Source organism: Psittacula echo (assembly GCF_963264785.1).
Source record: "Psittacula echo genome assembly, chromosome: 14".
NCBI lineage: Eukaryota > Metazoa > Chordata > Aves > Psittaciformes > Psittacidae > Psittacula > Psittacula echo.
The window spans coordinates 5,988,924-6,007,028 of NC_137750.1; the positions used below are offsets into that span (position 1 = coordinate 5,988,924).

At 65.7% G+C, this 18,105-nt stretch overlaps 6 protein-coding genes across 7 annotated transcripts; 4 read left to right on the plus strand and 2 right to left on the minus strand.

The window, feature by feature from the left end:
* Positions 1–212: 212 nt before the first annotated feature.
* Positions 213–1,957, plus strand: GPR142 (G protein-coupled receptor 142; the record flags this gene model as incomplete). The annotated part of the gene is made up of 2 exons (XM_080629328.1): positions 213–348; positions 1,089–1,957. 2 exons carry the CDS (start codon positions 213–215, stop codon positions 1,955–1,957), a joined length of 1,005 nt encoding a protein of 334 aa, XP_080485454.1.
* Positions 1,958–6,374: 4,417 nt separating this feature from the next.
* GPRC5C (G protein-coupled receptor class C group 5 member C) lies at positions 6,375–8,604 on the plus strand (the record flags this gene model as incomplete). The annotated part of the gene is made up of 4 exons (XM_080629343.1): positions 6,375–7,392; positions 7,911–8,005; positions 8,230–8,376; positions 8,572–8,604. 4 exons carry the CDS (start codon positions 6,375–6,377, stop codon positions 8,602–8,604), a joined length of 1,293 nt encoding a protein of 430 aa, XP_080485469.1.
* Positions 8,605–10,717: 2,113 nt separating this feature from the next.
* Positions 10,718–12,572, minus strand: CCDC137 (coiled-coil domain containing 137). Of its 2 annotated transcripts, none has more exons than XM_080629390.1 (6): positions 12,456–12,572; positions 12,116–12,236; positions 11,766–11,973; positions 11,403–11,485; positions 11,228–11,307; positions 10,718–11,030 (listed from the first exon to the last, which is right to left on the minus strand). In XM_080629390.1, exons 2-6 carry the CDS (start codon positions 12,222–12,224, stop codon positions 10,824–10,826), a joined length of 687 nt encoding a protein of 228 aa, XP_080485516.1. In that variant the 5' UTR covers positions 12,225–12,236; positions 12,456–12,572; the 3' UTR covers positions 10,718–10,823. The 2 variants fall into 2 exon arrangements, with proteins under 2 accessions (XP_080485516.1, XP_080485515.1); XM_080629389.1 differs by having other exon boundaries at positions 12,116–12,243; positions 12,456–12,568.
* A 148-nt stretch (positions 12,573–12,720) lies between these two features.
* OXLD1 (oxidoreductase like domain containing 1) lies at positions 12,721–14,590 on the plus strand. The gene is made up of 2 exons (XM_080629434.1): positions 12,721–12,780; positions 13,347–14,590. The coding sequence occupies exons 1-2, from the start codon at positions 12,736–12,738 to the stop codon at positions 13,707–13,709; spliced, it is 408 nt and encodes a 135-aa protein (XP_080485560.1). The 5' UTR covers positions 12,721–12,735; the 3' UTR covers positions 13,710–14,590.
* A 308-nt stretch (positions 14,591–14,898) lies between these two features.
* Positions 14,899–16,242, plus strand: PDE6G (phosphodiesterase 6G; the record flags this gene model as incomplete). The annotated part of the gene is made up of 4 exons (XM_080629435.1): positions 14,899–15,028; positions 15,736–15,929; positions 16,022–16,062; positions 16,166–16,242. The coding sequence occupies exons 2-4, from the start codon at positions 15,784–15,786 to the stop codon at positions 16,240–16,242; spliced, it is 264 nt and encodes an 87-aa protein (XP_080485561.1). The 5' UTR covers positions 14,899–15,028; positions 15,736–15,783.
* A 258-nt stretch (positions 16,243–16,500) lies between these two features.
* TSPAN10 (tetraspanin 10) lies at positions 16,501–17,833 on the minus strand (the record flags this gene model as incomplete). Its single annotated transcript, XM_080629636.1, has 3 exons — positions 16,501–16,798; positions 16,889–17,472; positions 17,765–17,833. 3 exons carry the CDS (start codon positions 17,831–17,833, stop codon positions 16,501–16,503), a joined length of 951 nt encoding a protein of 316 aa, XP_080485762.1.
* Positions 17,834–18,105: the final 272 nt, after the last annotated feature.

Below are 18,105 nucleotides of genomic sequence, written 5' to 3' on the forward strand. Positions count from 1 at the left end.
ACCCATGAAGGCTGGATCCCAGGTCCCTTGTCCTGCAGCATCCATGGGTGTTCTATCATGGGCAGACATGGAGGCAGGCCTGGGGCAACTGCACCCATGGGAGCCAAGCCCTTGTGCCATGGCCAACCTGAGCCCCCACCCGAGTGCCATCAGGGCCCTCAGCCCCCTGATGTTCCCTCTCTCCCCTCGCAGCCGGTCCATGGTGGAAGGCAATGTTCTCGGTGCCCAACAGCACGGCAGAGGTGTGGACCAGTGAGGCAGCATGGCTGGAGCCGGAACGGTCACCCTGCATGGTCGGCATCATCCCCATCGTGTATTACAGTGTCCTGCTGGGGCTGGGGCTGCCAGGTGAGGGGCTGAGCCCCTGCAAGGGGTGCTGAGCAGTGCATCCTCAACCCAGGCCATGCCCTTGGCCCCCATCCCAGCCCTGGGGTTTTGGGGATGGGGAGGAGAGTCCTCAAGGGTCCACAGCCCCAGCTGTGGAGCTCAGCTTTAAAGACCAGCCCCTGGGGCAGGAGCTGCAGCAGCAGCAGCAGCAGCAGGGACAGATGGTATTTGTGTTGCTTGGGCTGCCACATGGATGAGATTAATCAGCTCAGTAAATCCCCAATGCAGCGTGATATTTATAGCTCCATACCCCAGCTGGGGCCTGTGGCCACTCACCCTGCGGCCCTGGGAGAGCCTGGGCACCCCTGCGATCCTGGGTGCCCCCAAGTCTCATTGAATCCCAGCCTGGTTTGGGTTGGAAGGGACCTTAAAGCTCCTCCAGTTCCAACCCCTGCCATGGGCAGGGACACCTTCCGCTAGAGCAGCTTGCTCCAGGCCCCTGTGTCCAACCTGGCCTTGAACACTGCCAGGGATGGGGCAGCCACAGCTTCTCTGGGCACCCTGTGCCAGCGCCTCAGCACCCTCACAGGGAAGAGCTTCTGCCTAAGAGCTCAGCTCAGTCTCCCCTCTGGCAGGTTAAAGCCATTCCCCTTGGCCTGTCCCTTGTCCAAAGCCCCTCTCCAGGTTTCTTGTAGGCTCACCACACATTGCTCCCTTCCACACACCTTTCTCACCACCACACATCGCTCCCTTCCCTCCAGTGAACATCCTGACTGCCATGGCCATGTTCCGCCTGGCCACAAGGACCAAGAAGTCATCGTACTGGTACCTGCTGGCCCTGACCACCTCCGACATCCTCACCCAGGTCTTCATTATCTTTATGGGCTTCATCCTGCAGACAGCCATCCTGGCGCGGGCTGTGCCTAGTGCCTTCATCCACACCATCAATGTCCTGGAGTTCACGGCCAACCACGCTTCCACGTGGATCACAGTCCTGCTGTCCGTGGACCGCTACGTGGCCCTCTGCCACCCACTGCGGTACCACACCATCTCCTACCCACAGCGCACCCGCAAGATCATCGCAGCCGTCTTCGCTGTGGCCCTGGCCACAGGCATCCCCTTCTACTGGTGGTTGGACATGTGGCATGATGCCGACCCCCCCACCACCCTGGACACGGCGCTCAAGTGGGTGCACTGCATCACCATCTACTTCTTGCCCTCTAGCATCTTCCTGGCCACCAACCCCATCATCATCTGCAAGCTGAAGCAGCGGAGGCATGTGGGGGGCAGCCGGCCCTACATGAGCAAGACCACAGCCCTCCTCCTGGCTGAAACCACCGTGTTCATCGTGCTCTGGGCTCCCCGGACCATCGTCATGATCTGCCACCTCTACGTGGCCTCGGTCAAGCGAGACTGGCGCATGCACTTGGCCTTGGACATCGCCAACATGGTGGCCATGCTCAACACTGCCCTCAACTTCTTCCTCTACTACTTCGTGAGCCAGACCTTCCGCCGCACGGTGGGCGAGGTGCTCCAGGCCCACCTCCGGCACGGCCCCCGGCACCGCAGCGCCCGCTTCCCGCATCAAGCACTGAAAGTGCTGCAGCCGGTGGCTGGCACTGCCCTCTGAGCCATGTATCACACCAGGACCTGGTGAGACCCTGCCTCAGGGACACAGCCCCTTGTTCTCCATCCCAGGGAACCCAGTGGGCACAGCTGCCCCATGGCAAGGGGTGTTGGATGCAGGTGAGCTCCTCCAGCCCTGGTGAGGATGCGGTGCTGGTGGGATGGTCCTTCCTCCATAAACTGCTGTGCTGAGATCAAAGCTCTGCCTAGGTCTGGCTCCCTGTGAGCAGCCCGATGGGCTCCCCCTGTATCAGCACCCCCAGGCACAGGGTCCCAGCCCACCCCATCGCTCCGGAGCATCCATAGGGTGCAGCATTCCTAATTGCAGGACCTGGCACACAGTAGGACCCCAGCTCCAGGGGCTGCAAGGCTGCAGCCCCGCCGTGCACCCTGCACAGGGGTGCAGCATCTCCCACCGAGGTGCCTCAGGGTGCTGCCCTGCACCCAGCTCACCCAGCACCAGCGCTGCCCTCCCATTTACACCAGTGCCAAGCTGGCTGTGACGCTGTGCGAGCGGCTGTGCCAGCCCGTCCCCAGCTGCCACCAGAGGGCAGGGATGGGTCGCCCTGCGGAGCTGGCACCTCTCAGACCCCAGCCCTCAGCATAACCCCCGCCCCCTTCCGAGCCCCATTCGAGCCTTTCCGGCCGAATTCCCAAGAGACCGGCAGGACAGCATCCAGAGGGGCTGCTCCGAAGGACAGGGGCCCAAGCAGGGCATGGAGACCCTGCTGCTCTCCCCACTGAGCCCTGGCTGTGCCTGCATTGGGGTGAGATGGGGTGCAGCGTTTGCCTCCAGTGTGAATGTGGGACGAGCCACAAGCTTAACTATGCGGCTGACCCACAGCAGCACCCAGCACCCGCCATGCACCCAGAGCCCCGCAGCCGGACGGTTGCAATGCAGGGGCAGACCCCATCGGTGATGCTGCTTTATACCGCTCGGGATGCGTGCTCTCGGTGACAGGGTTAAAGCCAGACCTAGCGGCGCGGGTGGTACCTGGGAGGTGCTCGCTCCATTAATTCTGGCACTTGAGGAGAGCAGGCTCGGGAAGGGATTAGTTATTAACCGGGCAGCGCCTCCCACCCGGCGGACACCCCTTGCCGGGGCTTCCAGGGCTGGATCCCCCCCTGAAGCCCTTCCCCGGGGCTGGAGGGGCCACCTCGGCCGGCAAAGGCAGCGCTTGGCAGGAGCCCCAGCCCCGCTCGCGGCCGCCGCCGGCCCCCCCTCTCCAACCGGTGCTTATTTACTTGGAGAGGGAGGTGGAAATGTGCTGACCGCGTCCGCCGAGGGGCTCCGGGCTGGACACAACCGGCTCGGCTGGAAAACAGCTCCTCAGCCTTGCTGTGAGCGGCACGGAGGCAACCGGAGCCCCACCGGAGACAGAGGAGCCGGGGCTCGGTTGGCCGTGCCATAGAGCCGCTGCACCAGGCACAGCGGGCACCCAGCCCTGCAGCTCCATAGGAAAGGTAAGCCAGGAAAAAATGCGCCCGGCGAGCGATGTTTGTGGAGCGAGGCGGCGGGGAAAGCCTGGCCCTGGTCCCGGGGCTGTGCGAGCTGCATCCCGGCACCTCACTGCGGCTGCTGCGCCAAAGGACCCGCTCTGCCCCATCCCATCATGGGCATCAAGCTCCACAGCCCAGCCTGGGCACTGGGGAACCGGGCTTTGCCCTCGCCAAAAGGGCTGTGCCAGGCACCAGCCGCCCCGGCACGTGGCCGTAGGAGGGGACCGAGGGCAGCCGGTCCCTTGCTGCGCATGGTTGGTCCCTCCAAGGCAGCCAGTGCACGGTGGCATCGCGCCCAACCAGGCAGCAGCTGATGGGGTGTTTCTGCAGGACCTACACAAACCCCAAGGGGGTGCAGCCAGGAGGGCCCCCACGGGAAGGGGGAAGGAAATCACTTGGTGTGGGGGGGACACGGAGGTGGAAGTGTCCATAGGGCAGCCTCGGTGGGATGGACGCCTGCCAGTGTCTCCATGGCCGGGGGTCGCCGGGGGGGGGGGGGGGGGGGCTCGTGCTGAGTCAGCAGCCGGGAAACCTGCGCGGCGGAAGGAAGCGGAGGCAGGAAGCCGCATGCACCACGGCCTCCACAGCCCCGGGTCAGGGCAGCCAGGAGCCGGGCCCTGCGGGTCTAAACCGGCTCCGTGGGGAAACTGAGGCACGAGAGAGGCCACTGCGGAGCTCCTGTCTCCGCACCCATGTGAGAGCACACACACGGGCACGTGCCCTAGCAGCGAGGGATGATCCTGCCCCAAGCACCATCCTGAAGCTCTTTGGGAAGACGAAGAGCATGTGGCTGCAGCACCCAAGGGATGGAGGCAGTGACTGCAGCACCCAGCCCAGACACGCTCCAGCCCTCGTGCCATGGGTGCTGCCAGCTCCAGCTCTGCCTCCCGTTCTCCTGGGGTTGTTTTCGGCCCGGGCCGGGGGAGGACCTGCCGGAGGCTCCTTGAACTTTCCTCTGCATCCTTCACCCTCTTGCTTCACCCTCCCTAAATAGCAGCGCCTGCCTCCTGGAAACCTCCCCAAGGGTGCCCCAAGTCTCCCGGGGCTTTCCCTGTCCCTGAGCCCCAGGGATGGGGTGACTGCGGGATGCCCATGCCCGGCGCCGTGATGCACAGGGGACACCCTCACTGGTACAGGGATCACCAGGCACCATTGGCTCCCCCAAGCCGGGGCTGCCCTGGACCCCAGCCCATTGCAGGCAGGGTTTTTCTGGGGCCCCACTGCCCTGCCAAAGGCTCCGGCTTTATCCGTCAGCTGACATTCCTCCGGGAGGCCCCTCCGGGCCTGAGCCTCAGGGTTTCCCGATGGGAACACCGCGGTATATCCTTACTGGGGAGCCCTGCTCCCGGCTCCCACCCAGGAGTCCACCCGCGAGCTGAGCGCTGCTGGCCCAGCACCAAGAGGGCTCAATTCAAGGCCCCGTGTGGGTGATGCTGCCCCAGTAGAGCCCCCCCTGCTCCATCCCGTATCCCTTGGAGGGGTCTTTCACTGGCTCGAGCTCGGCAGGGCCGGGCTGACCCAGCTCCTGCGGGCTGAGGCCCCACAGATTCATTGCATTGATGGCTCCTGAGCCCACCCCCCCCCGTCCAACGCCCCCCAGTCCCAAGCTCTGGCCTCACTCCCGCCCCCCCGTCCCCCGCCGTGCTCCGGGGCAGGTTGCCCCTGCCGGTGCGGGATCCCCGGTTCCCTCCGCCCGGTGCGGGATGGGGCAGGTCCCTGCCGGCCCCGGCTGAGCCGCACCTCGGGGAGGGGCCGGGCCGGGCAGGCGCGGACGGTGCGGCGGGACCGGGGTTCGCCCGGCGCTGCACGGCGCCGCGGAGCGAGGGGAGCGGCTGCGCACCGAGCGCTGGAGCCGGTGAGTGGGGCCGGGGTGGGGGGGCCGGGGGGTGGAGCCCTGCGAGGCTGGGGGGCACCGGGAACCGTAACGGGAATGGATCCGGACCCGGACCCGCCCGTTCGCTCCCCTGGTGCTCGCCTGGGATGGCAGCTGGGGCGAGTTGGGGCAAGTTTGGGCTCCGGTACCGGTCGGGAGCACCGGGGGCGCGGAGGGGACCGGGCGGGCCGGGGCCGCTGCAGCCGGTAGGAGCCGCGGGCGCGGGGCTCGGTCCCAGCGTGGTGCCGGGGGGTCCCTGTCCCCATCCCGGCCTCGTGGGGGCTGCCCCGGGGTGAGGGGCTCCCGGCGCCCGGCCCAGGATCACCTTGCTGGAGGTTTCCCGCCCGTTCCCCCCTTCCCCAGCTTTGGGGCTGCAGCTCCCTCGCTGCCTCCTCTTCTCCGGGCCCACCCCGTGCCCCCCAGGGTCGCAGGAGCGGGTACAGGAACCCCCATGTTGTGCCTGTGCTGTGCCGTGGCCGTGCCGTGCCAGGCTGTGGCCACCTTCGTGCCAGTGGACACGGGACTTGCGCTGGGTCAGTGCCCGGAGCCGGATGAGGGAAGCAGCACAGGAGAAGTGGAAAGGGGAACAGGCTGGCACGCAGGGACAAGCCAAGGGGACAGCCCCATCCCCGGGTGTTACCTCTGCCGTTGGCCCAGGTCTGTGTGTGGTGTTCCCAGGAGAGCCAGCGGGCACGGTGCTGCCTGCTCCTGGCACCGGAGGATGGGATCAGTGCAGCTCCCAGTGCCGGTCATGACTGGAGAAATCCTGTGTCAGGAGGGAGTGTGTGAGGTGCAGGGGGCTGAGCCCCTCTGGTGGCCTCAGGCCCCTGGACAAGGAGCACTGGGGTGGGTTCGGCTGTGCCGGCTTGGATGCAGCTCCTCAGCACCTGAGTGCTCACCACGGCCTGGCAGGAGGGATGCTCTGAGCCCTGGGCCGGCACAGCCATCACCAGGATCTGATCCACATCCCCCATCCCTGTGTCCTGACACCCTGTTTGTCCCGCAGGGTCCCTGGACGCCGCGCTCAGCGCCCGCAGCACAGTGCAGGATGGGTGCTGCCGTGGTGCCACCGGTGGCCACCTGTGTGCTGCTGGTCCTGCTCCCCACGGCCACCGGCCAGACCAGCGCTCCCTCTGGCTGCGGCAAGGACCTCTCCTCCCTCTACTACAACCTCTGCGACCTCTCGGCAGCCTGGGGCATCGTGCTGGAGGCCGTGGCCAGTCTTGGCGTGGTGACCAGCTTCGTGCTCACCATCGTCCTGGTGGCCAGCCTGCCCTTCGTGCAGGACCACCAGAAGAAGAGCCTGGTGGCCACGCAGGTCTTCTTCCTCCTGGGCACCTTCGGGCTGTTCTGCCTGACGTTTGACTTCATCGTGGGGCCGGATTTCTCCACCTGCACCTCCCGACGCTTCCTCTTCGGCGTCCTCTTCGCCATCTGCTTCTCCTCCCTGCTGGCGCACGCCGTGGCCCTCAACTTCTTGGTGCGGAGAAACCGTGGCCCGCGGGGCTGGGTGACGCTGGCGGTGGCCCTGCTCCTTGCCTTGGTGGAGGTCATCATCAACGCCGAGTGGCTCATCATCACGGTGGCACGGCAGGAGGGCAGCTCCTCGGACCCTTGCCAGCTGGCGGACGCTGACTTTGTCCTGGCTCTCATCTATGTCATGTTCCTGCTGGTGGCCGCCTTCGGAACCGCCTGGCCGGCCCTGTGCGGCCGCTACGGCCGCTGGCGTAAGCACAGCGCCTTCATCCTGGCCACCACCGGCCTCTCCGTGGCCATCTGGGTGGCATGGACCGTGATGTACCTCTATGGGAACCAGCGCGCGGGCGAGAAGCCCGGCTGGGATGACCCCACGCTGGCCATCGCGCTGGTGTCCAACGCCTGCACCTTTCTCCTGCTCTACATCATCCCCGAGGTGACGCACGTGACGCGGCGCGGCCCCGAGCAGCCCTTCGAGGATGATGGGTACCCCACGCGCGGGGTGGGCTATGAGACCATCCTCAAGGAGCAGAAGTCACAGAGCATGTTTGTGGAGAACAAAGCCTTCTCCATGGACGAGCCCTCCTTCGGTAGGCGCCGGGGCTTAACCGCGGATGCTCTTTGCCTCGCACCGGGGCACCGGGGCTGGCAGTGGTGGGTGGCAGCGAGACGTCTGGCCACGGCCTGCCCAGGATTGATGCCTTGACGTGGTTGTGGCTCCCGAAAACTCGCTGGGCTGGGTCTACCAGTTTGGGCTGAGCTCAGCACCGCAGGGATGCTCCCGGCCCTCTGCCCCAGGCAGGCGCTCCGCTCGCGGGACCCTACAATAACACAGGGTGATGTTATTGTAGGGAATGGCAGCTGGGCGCCAGCAAAGGTGTCTGCAGCCCATGGGGCAGGGTGGGTGCTCCCGAGAGACCCTACAATAACAAAGCCCGGCCACGCAGCAGCCAGTGATGCAAACCCCGGGGACATCCGTCCTGTCCGCCGGGAATGGCGCAGAGCAATGGCACTGAGTCAGTGCATTTAAACCTGCTAACGAGGACCAGCTCCCCAGTGGGTGAGGGTGGCTCCAACCCCCCCTCTTCATTGTCCCCAATCTTTGCAGCCAAGAAGCCGGTGTCACCGTACAGCGGCTACAATGGGCAGCTCCTCACCAGTGTCTACCAGCCCACCGAGATGGCTCTGATGCACAAGGGATCGGTAAGCGTGATGCTGGGCTCTGCAGCCGTGGCTTCATCCTGCCTGATGGATGGGCTTCCAACGGGAGTGCCTGGGATGGGGACCAGGGTTTGGGGGACCCCCATGTACAAGGGCTGCTGAAATGGGGCATTGGGAAGCATCACCCCTTGCCTTCCTCCCCTGGGACCCCATGGGGCTGGGGGAGATGGTGGTGATGCTGCAGCCCCTCCATCCCTGTCCTTTAGACCGAAGGTGCCTACGACGTGATCCTGCCGCGCGCCTCCACAGCCAGCCCGGCCGCTGGCAGCACCAGCTCCACGCTGCGAGCCGAGGATGCGTTTGCAGTGCAGGCCCGGCCCGGCGGCGCCCCGCGGGACGGCAGGAGCTGCCAGGTGGGTTTATGTGCAACGCCGCAGGTGGGGAGCGGGCACCAAGGTCTAGCCCGCGGCGGGGGGTAAAGTCTGTCCCCACCGCAGCGTCTCCCGTGTGAGTCAGGCTGCACCATGGCACCGGCGCCAGGGCCGGGTCTGCCAGCCCGTGCTGCGGCGCTGCCGCCCCAGTGCCACCCCGCTCTGCTCTGCTCACAGGTGCAGTCCCCATACAGCAGGAACCGGTGGTGAAGCCCCCATGGCACGGATCCCACAGCGCTGGCACAGCCGCGGCACCACCATCCCGCTCCCGAGGTCTCACCAAGCCTTCTGCCCCACCACGTTCATCCCATCCCATCAGCAGCCGGAGCTGGGTCCTGTGCAGGTGAAGCCTGGACGCACCCAGAGCCATCGCTCCTGCCTGTGGCACCCACAAGCTGCCAGCTCTGCTGGTCCCCACATCCCTGACGCCAGGACTGGCTCCCATGGGGCCACCCCCTCTTGTCCCCTCGCTGCCTTCGTGACGCACGGACACCCCGTGTCCCCATGCCAGGGACCACGCACTGCCAGGGAGCTGGGGGACACCTGCCCAGGGTCCTGAGCCCTTGGGTCCATGCTGGCTCTCGCCACCCCACAGGCCCTGAACTGAGCCAGCAGCGCCCCGCTGCAGGGCACAAGGTGATGTGAAGCTCTCCCCAGCTCTGGCTCCTGCTGTGCCTCAGTTTCCCCATTGCTGGGGCTGGGACCTGACCCCTGTGTGGCTCCAGCCGCCTTCTTGGTGCCTTCCCCACCTCGGGGCTCAAGGATCCCTCCTGGGGAGCAGGGAGGGAGCTGGGCCCTCACCCTCCTCTTGGCTTTCTCTGTCTTTCCTCTTTCCTCCTTTTTTTCAGGTCAGCCCCAATAAAGGTGGTTTTTCCTATGCGGCGCTTGCCCATGATGGGGAGGTGGTACCCAGCTCCTCATCCGCGACCCCACCATAGCAACAGCTTTTGCCACGGTACCAGTGGGGTTCAGCCCTTCCTGGGGGGCTGCGGGGCCCCCCATGCCAGCACAGATGGGGCCGGATCCTGCAGGACAGGCAGCACAGTGCAGGCAGATGGGCTGCTGGCGGGAAGCGGCCTGGCACAGAGGACATGCCAAGGTCGGGGTGGTTTCTCCTGCCTGGATTGCCTTTCCCCTCGGCAGCGATTCCTCTGCCGGGCAGGAAGCCTGCGGCCAGCAGCACCATGAATTATTCAGGGGCTGAAATAGCTGCGTGGGGGCAGGCACGACCTGGTCTCCTTGAGCAGGGATGGGGCCGTGCACGAGGGATGCACAAGCAAGAGCTTGGCACATGCCATATCCTGGCTGTGCCCTTGCCATCCAGCACGTGCCCAGGGCAGCCCTAGAGGCCAGGGATGGCCACAGGGGCCGGTTGTTTGCAGCAGGATCCGGCCGTGGTCCCCAGGGCTGAGCTGCGTCACCCGTGTTTACCTGGTGCTGGTTGGCAACAGGGACACCTCCAAGCAGCACCAGGCACTTGCAGTCCCCGGGGCTGTTGTCACCAGCACCGCATGGTACAGCACGGTGAGGTCACGGCATGGCCACCTCCCACACAGGCACCTGCACGCTGTGCCGTGGAGCAAGGAGACGGCAGCCAAAGGACAAGGGACAAACAAGGTGCAAACTCTCCCCTCTCCCCGCACCCGGCCCCTCCGGAAGCCTGGATCCCACCGGCTGCCGCCAGCGCCGGCCGCAGCGCCGGGGCCAGCCCCGCTCCAACAGGCAGCGCTTTGTGCCGGCGCGGCGGCACGGGGTAGGGAACAGCGCGGCCTTTGTGTGTGCAGGTGAAGCCTCCCCAGGGCTGGGTTCCATGGGGGCCTCATGGCACGGGGCTGGTAACGGTGCAGCGATGGGGAGGGCACCGCGGTCACCGTGACACCGGCGTCTGGCAGGGACACGGGCAGTGCCAGGCTGGGTAAATGGCACTGAGGGCAGATCAAGGGCTCACAGTGTCCCTGTGTGGTGACATGGGATGGAAACAACATGGTGCAGGTGAGCTCTGTGGGATGCTCCATGCCCCTGGGGTGAGAGCTGGAGCGGTCATGGCCAAGCACTGGGGTCTCCCTCACGGCTGAGCAACGGCAGGGTAAGGGACAGGGACTGCCATTTGCCAGCACACAGCCTGGCACAGCAGAGCCCCTTGCCAGCCGCCATACAGAAAGGAAGCCGGGCAGGTTGTGAGGACACAGACACCCCCACGCCATCAGCACTCAATGGCACCTTTACTACAAGCAGGTCCATGGCACTGCAGGGGACCCAGCTCCAGCGCTGAGCCCATGGGGTGCCCTGAGCTTAGGTGTGGGGCTCTGGGGAGTCCCAGGGCTTGGCAACAGAAGAGCAGCATCAGGACAGCGTCCCCTTCAAGTCCTGGGGCCCGGTGCTGCCTGCACTCTCCCATCGTGACCAGGCTCAGCTCGCCCAGGCCGTGCTCAGCGCGGGACCCTGCGTCCGGCCTTGGCGCTCGCCTCTGCTGCCTCCCGCTGCTGCTGCTTGCGCCTCTGGATGTCCCTGTAGGCCTGGATGACGCGAGCTCTCTCCTCCGCCACGATGCGCTGCCGAGCCATGGACACGGGCACTGCCGGGGCTGCCGGGCTCTGGCCCAGGCGGGGAGTCAGGAGGAGCCGCTTCCGTCCAGGCTGCGGGCAGAGATGGGGCAGTCAGCGGGGATGGGGGGGGGAAAAGGCAGAACGAGGCTCTGGGGAGCTGATGCCCCAAGGCTGAGCCAGAGCTGGCTTTCCAGGAGTGACGTCCAGCACAAGAGAGGGGGAGACCCGGGTCCAGCCCAGCACTGCGGGCACCCGAGGGGCAGGAGGCAGCACCCCCCTGACCTCACCTGCTCCGCAGGGCCCTGGCCCCTGGGCCGTGATGTGATGGTGGGCGGCTGCGTGACCACGTCCCCAAATGCCACCGTGTCTAAGAGAGAAGCAGGCGCCAGCATCAGACCTGGAACACCCTGCACACGCTGCTAGGTAAGGGGGCGACTTCAGGCACCCCAGAGCCAGACCCACCTTGGAACAGGCTCTTCTCCAGCATGGCCTCTTTCTTCTCCTCCTTCTTCTTCCGAGCTTTTTCCAGCTTCTTATTCTGAAACCTGAAGAGCTGCATTATGGCCAGGACTTGTGATCGAACAAGAAACAAGTGAGCTCCTACCCCATGGGACCCCCTCAAAACCCAGAGACCCCCAGCTTGAGTCCAACCAGCAATTCAGCCCCATGAAGGCCCATAGCCTTCCACCTGCACCCCAGTCACCGCTGGACGCCGGACCAGAGCTTCAGCACCAGCAATCACCCACCACACAGCCCAAACCGGGCCAGGGGACAGGCCTGGGCTGCCCCATCCACACCATGCAGCCGCGGGGGCCTTGCTCTCACGCTTTCTTCCTCTTGGACTTCTCCGGTGCCTTCAGCTCCTTCTCAGGCTCCCGCTGCAGCTGGTTCTCGGTGAGGAACAGGACGCGCTGCACCTCCTGCTCCATGCGGCACACGTAGGAGCGCTCCGACTCCCCCTTCCCTCTCCTGAACCTGGGCACGGCGATGTCCCCCTGGGCTTTGGGGCCCTTTGACTTGAGCTGCTTCTTCTCTAGGAGAGACGGGTGGCATCAGGGCAGCAGCGCTGGCTGTGGGTCCCTCCCCAGGGCAGGGCAGCGGTGGGACATCAAAGGAGGATGCTGCACTGCAGGATCCAGCTGTGCCATGGGATGCTCAGTCCGGCTCTATCCCACCTGCTGTTTTCTGCTTCCCAGGATCCGGGCGCTTCATGGCCTCCCGGCTCCGCATGAGCTCTCGCAGGCGGAAGGGGATCTCCTGCTCGTCCGGGTGCTTGGGCTTCATGTTGTCCAACTTCTGCTTCCTGGGAAAGAACAGACACGGTGCGAGGCCTGTCCTGAAGCACCGGGATGCGGGCACACCAGGGGGACACAGCGAGCTGGGCACCGGGACCCGGGCACGGAGGTACATGGGCACCAGGGCACGGCAGGATACCGGATACCTGGTGAAGCACCTGCGGGCCCGAGACCCGCGTGGGTCCAAGCCCGATCCCGACCGGATCCCATGGGCACTGACCTATTGCGCCGAAGGGCGGCTGGTCCCGATCCCTGTCCTGATCCCGATGCCGGTCCCGGTTTCTGTCCCCATCTCTGCCTCGGTCCCGGTCCCGGTCCCCTGCCCATGGCTCCGCCACTCCCCACGTGCAGACCCCACCGCCTCTTCCGCCTTCCTTCTCCCTCTGCCCCGCCCCCTGCTCGTTATTGGCCACACGCCGCCTCCGTCCCTCATCATCCGGGCTCCCATTGGCTGGCAGAGCTGTCACTCAGGCGGGGCCGGAAGGGGGCGCAGCGGCCGGATGTTGTTGCGCGGAGCCCGGGGGCTGGCGGGGGCGCTTCGGGGGGTGAGGAGGGGTCAAAGGGGGCACGGGGGGGGGCAATGGGGCTGGGGGGGGGGTAAAGGGGTGCTGGGGATGGGATATGGATGTGATGGGGTGGGGTCTATGGGGGGATATGGGGTGGTGGAGGGGTAATGGGGGGTGCTGGGGATGGGGGCACAAAGGGGAAATGGGGGGGATAAAGCGGTGCTGGGGGTGTGATAGGAGGGAATGGGGGGCAATGGGTGCTGAGGATGTGCTGGGGGGCTGCCGAGGGGAAAAGGTGAACAGGGGGGCAAAAGGATGCTGGGGATAAGGTGAATGGGGGGGTAAGGAGAAGCTGGGGGTAAATAAGGGGGTGCTGGGGATGAGTTGTGGGGCTAAGGAGGGAATTGGGGAAATGGAGGGGTGCTGGGGATGGGGGGCTGAGGGGGAGGTGGGGGACCGGGGGGGATGGAGGATGCTGGGGATGGAGGGGAGCATGGAGGGCGCTGTGTGAGCTGCTGGGGGGGGCGGTGGTGGGATGGGGGCACACTGCGGGCAGGGCTGTCCCCATGTTTCCCCCCAGTTGGTGCCAGCGTCTTTGTTCTCAGGAGCCCCTGGATGGCACCAGCAGCAGTGGGGGGGTGCTCAGGTCAGGGTCGCCCAGCTCCCACCCCCCCAACACCTCCAGTGCTCGGGAGCGCTCGAACACCCCAGCAAAGGACAGCAGCACCGCAGGGAGCGATGGCGGCGGGGGGGGACCCCGAGGTGACAAAGAGCTCCCCCCACCCCCGACCCACTGCTGCGGGACCGGCTGCCCCAACTGCGTGTGGGTCGGGTACGTGGAGGAGCTGCTGCAGCGGTACCAGGACGGAGGGGCCCAGGCCCTGGCGGCAGTGGAGGAGCACGTGGAGGACGAGAACATTAAAGCCATCCTCAGGATGGAGATCAGGCTGCGCATGGGGAAGGACTGAGCATCCCCCGGCCCCCCAGAGCCAATGGGGACACCCCCCATAGGAGCCTCTGCTTGTTCAAACAAGACTGCGCTGGTTGGAAGTGTTTCTGTTGTGATGGGCTGGGGCCAGCCTTAGCCCCGCCAAGGACCTGTGCGGCATCACCCCATGGGCAGGCAGCGGCTCACGCGTGTGCTGAGCACCCTGGGCTGCTAAATCCCATCCAAGGGCAGACGGTGCTTCCCCCCCCTTCCGTCACTGCTCTCGCCCCGTCCTTGTGCTCCCAGCTTGGGCTTTAAGCACCGTTTGCGTCTTGGCTGCGAGTGGGGAGGGCCAGGACCCCGCTCCGGACCCCCCCTCACCGCGGCTCTAAGCCTCTTAGGGGCTTCTATGGTGTGAAGGGAGGCAGAGGCAGTGTGCAGCCCCCAGCACGTGGGGCTGCAGCCTCCAAGGGCACCAGCACCCAGGTCACAGCCTGACGAGCCGCTCCCGGTGCCCTTTCTTTCTCAGTTGCCTTTGTTTCCATGTTAAACCCCATCAGTTTGGCTCAGCGCATCCCCGCTCCATCCTGCCCCTCGGGGCCGGGGGACTCCTGGCCATCGGGATGAGCTTCCCCAAGGAGCCACGAAGCCCTGGGGCTGCGCTAACAAGGGCCGAGCTGGAGGCAGCAATTGGCACCAGAGCCCTGCTCCGTGCCAAAGGAGGAGCTGGTTCTGCTGGCTTCATAGGAAACGCGCCCAGATCCCTGTAATCCTCTTTGTTGGAGTCCAACTAATTGCAATTAGCGGCAGGGGCTGAAGTTCAATTAAAGTGTACTGAGATTATTCCTTTTTGTAATTGCTTTAAGGCTGGGATTAAGGGAAGCTTTGGAATGATAGCATCCCAGGCCAGTGGGGCTGCCCAGCCACTCTTCTGCCAGGTTTTGGTGCAGTTCCCAGGTAAAGGCACCGATGGTGGCATCAGTAGGGATGAATCCATCCCTAGAAGGGCAGAATACACCCGACCCAGGGTGGATTCTGGCAGTGCCTGCAGGCAGGAGCCCAACAGCAGCATCCCTGTGAGCAAGGGGCATTGGAGTGACCTTTGGGGAGTGGAGCGTCCCCTCGGCGGTTTGGGATCCTGACACCGTCATTCCCAGCAGCACTAATCCAGACACCGCCATCCCGCAGGGAAGGACACCAGATTACCCCCGTGGGAAGCAGGGACGTGAATAATCCTATTACCTGGAGCAGGATAAATCTGCCCTCCCCTAAAAGCCCCCCCAGAGCTCTGCAGGGGTTGAGCTGCAGGACGGAGGGGCTCTGCGGAGCAGCGCTGGCCTCGGGGACTGCAACGGCCAAGTAAGTCAGGGGCTCTGCCCCATGCATGAGAGGGGACCTGGTCCTGGTGGTACTGGGGCTCACCGGGATGGGATGTGCTTTGCTCCAGGCAGGAGCCTGCTGTTGGGTTCTGCTCCTGCAGCCGGGAGCCGGGTACCTTTGGCATCTCCCCAGGCCAGATCCCGTAGTGGGGAGCCCATAGTGGTGCTGAACCCCCTCACGTCGGTGCTGGGTATCACCCAGCTCATGGTGTAGTTGCAGTGCTCAGAGGCACAGCCACAGTGGGATGGAGCCCGTGTGCTGCCCTGTGATGTCCATTGGCTCTGGCCACCTGCATCCCAGCATGGACCCAGAGGCATCTGCAGCGTGGGGTGCCCACCAGTCCCAAATCCCATCCTGTTATCCTGAGGGACACCTTGCTCCCCTGCCTGTGGCATACACCCGGCATGAGCCGTGGCTGGGGGTCCTGGCAATGCCAGTGAGGGGCTCCATCCACGCTGGGGCAGGGACCAAGGGCTGGAGGAGCAGCCCCAAGGGAGGCAGCAGCTCTGTATCCCCATGGATGCCCTTCCCTGCCTTTGGGAAGGGATTATCTGGCTCTGAGCTGCGCTAAGGCAAGGCTGCAGGGAGGGGGCTCTCCTGGGGGGTGGATCTGTGATAACTGAGGGGTGCCGGGGGCACACAGGGTGGTGGGGGGAGCCGGTGCCCCCACATCTCCCCTCATCCAGGTGTGAGGAGCTGTCCAGCACCAGACCCACAGCGACCCCAGCACAGCCATGAGCTTGGAGCCCCCCAAGGTGGAGGTGAAGTCAGTCACGAGGGTGACGGGGGGACCTGCCACCCCCCGGAAGGGACCCCCCAAGTTCAAGCAGAGGCAGACGAGGCAGTTCAAAAGCAAGCCCCCCAAGAAGGGGGTGCAGGGGTGAGTGGGGCAGGGGCGCAGGGGGCACAGCTCCATGTGCCAGCATGGGGCAGGGGAGCTGGATGGGGGTCAGACACTGCCTCTCTCTGCAGGTTCGGCGACGACATCCCAGGCATGGAGGGGCTGGGAACAGGTACATGGGGGTCCCGTCCCCCCTTTGCGGTGGGTGGGGAATGGGGCTCGCTGCAGCCTGCAATGGGGCGGTTGTGCTGACACAAGCTCTCTCCTCTCCTCAGATATCACCGTCATCTGTCCCTGGGAAGCCTTCAGCCATCTGGAGCTGCACGAGCTGGCCCAGTACGGCATCATCTAGGCAGGTTGTGGCTACCGCTGCCCTGCCACCCTTTAGTGCTGTGTAGGTAGAGCCTGTCCCGTCCTTATGGCGGGGCTCAGCCTGGAGAAATGCTCATTAAAACCCAAAACCAGCACAAAGAGCCTGGTGCAGTGCTATGGGGTTGGCAGGGATGTGCATGGAAAGCGAGGTGGGATGGACAGGACACGGATGAGGTTTGGCTTTCACAAGGTTTATTCTGGGTCAGATCATGAACCAGTGGTGTCCCCCACTGCACCCTCACCCCCGTGCCGTGATGTTTCCAAGCACCTTCAATGCCATGAGCACACCGATGGCTTCAACCAGCACCAGCACGGCCACGCCGGCTGCGATGACACCGGCCTGGCTGCGAAGCCAGGCGCTGAGCTGAGCCACGCAGCCCCCCACGTACACCACGGTGCTGGCTGCTGCATCCCCGAGGCGCAGCGCTCCGGCGGCACACAGGGCATTGACCACGGAGCCGTTGTGCCACGGGTCCAGGCAGCAGGATGCGGGGACGCTGCAGGCCTGCGCGCCCGGCGCGCTGCAGTTGAAGTACCTGCAGGGATGGATAAGGAGAGCGGCCGTGTCCACGTCCGTGCAGTGCGGCAGATGCCCATCACTGCGCCCGCCCCAGTGCCCCACTCACGGGTTGGCCTCCCAGTCGCGGTAGGAGCCGAGGCCGCAGCAGCGCAGGCTCTGCTGCACCTCATCCACCAGGAAGCGCAGGTCGGGCTCGTCCTGGTAGCGCAGGAGGCAGAGGAGCAGCGCGTCCCGCACCGCGTCCCGCAGCCGGTGCCGCGCCGCCAGCACCAGCAGCGCCCCCAGCACCTCCAGCGCCGCGAAGGCGAGCACGGCGCCCACGAAGAAGCGCAGGAGGCAGGGGCTGGAGCGCAGCGCTCCCAGGCACCCGGCCAGGGACACGGCGCTGGCCGCCAGCCCCACCAGCCCCACCAGCAGCATCGGGTCAGAGCCCAGCGGGGCAAAGCGTGCCCCGGCCACAGAGCCCTTGGCCAGCAGCCCCCAGAGCCCCACGGCCAGGGCCAGCAGCCCCAGCAGGAGGAAGAGGAGGTTCCAGAGGAAGGCCAGGTGCCGGACGCACTGGCTGAAGGCGCTCGGTGCGGGGGGGATGCTGCAGCTCACGGCAGGGTCCAGCTCGGATGCGGGAAGGTCCATGTCTCCATCACTGCCATCATCAGAGGAGGAGCAGGGCAGCTCCACCAGCGGGGACGCCTGCATGGGTGCATAAATCACCCATAACCATTAGGGCAGCCCCCCCAAAGTGCCCCCTCAGCCCATGTACCCCCCTGCCCCACCTCCAGGGGCTGTCACAAGCTCCAGGAGCTACCATGCACCCCCAGCACAGGGTGCCCCACATCCACCCCATCACAGCGACCCCAGCCAGGGGCAGAGACCCTGCCCCTAACCCGGGTTCTTCCCAGCGCTGCGTGGAGCCAGCACCCTGCGGTCGGGGAGCACGGGGTGCAGGGGGTCCCGAGGGGGAGTCCGGGGATCCCGGCCTTACCTGGGGCAGGAGCCGGGCGCGCTCCCCGCCACCGGCAGCCTCACGGGGCCACGCTGTACCCAGTGCCATCGCGCTCGCAGCCCGGTGCTGGGGCTCAAACCGGTCACACTCCCATCATGTGAGGGGCTGTGGCCGGCGCTTAAATAGAGCCGATGCTCCCTGCCTCGCAGCTGAGTCCGATGTGGGTCCGGTCCCACTGCAGCTCCCACACCGGGGCCGGTAGCGGGACACAGAGTGCAGGGTGAGCGCTGGGTCAGCCCCGGGCAGAGCCGCGGTTCCTCTGCCCGCCCCGCGGGAGCCCACCCGAGCTCCGTGCGAGGACACCGGGGAACCCCACGGCC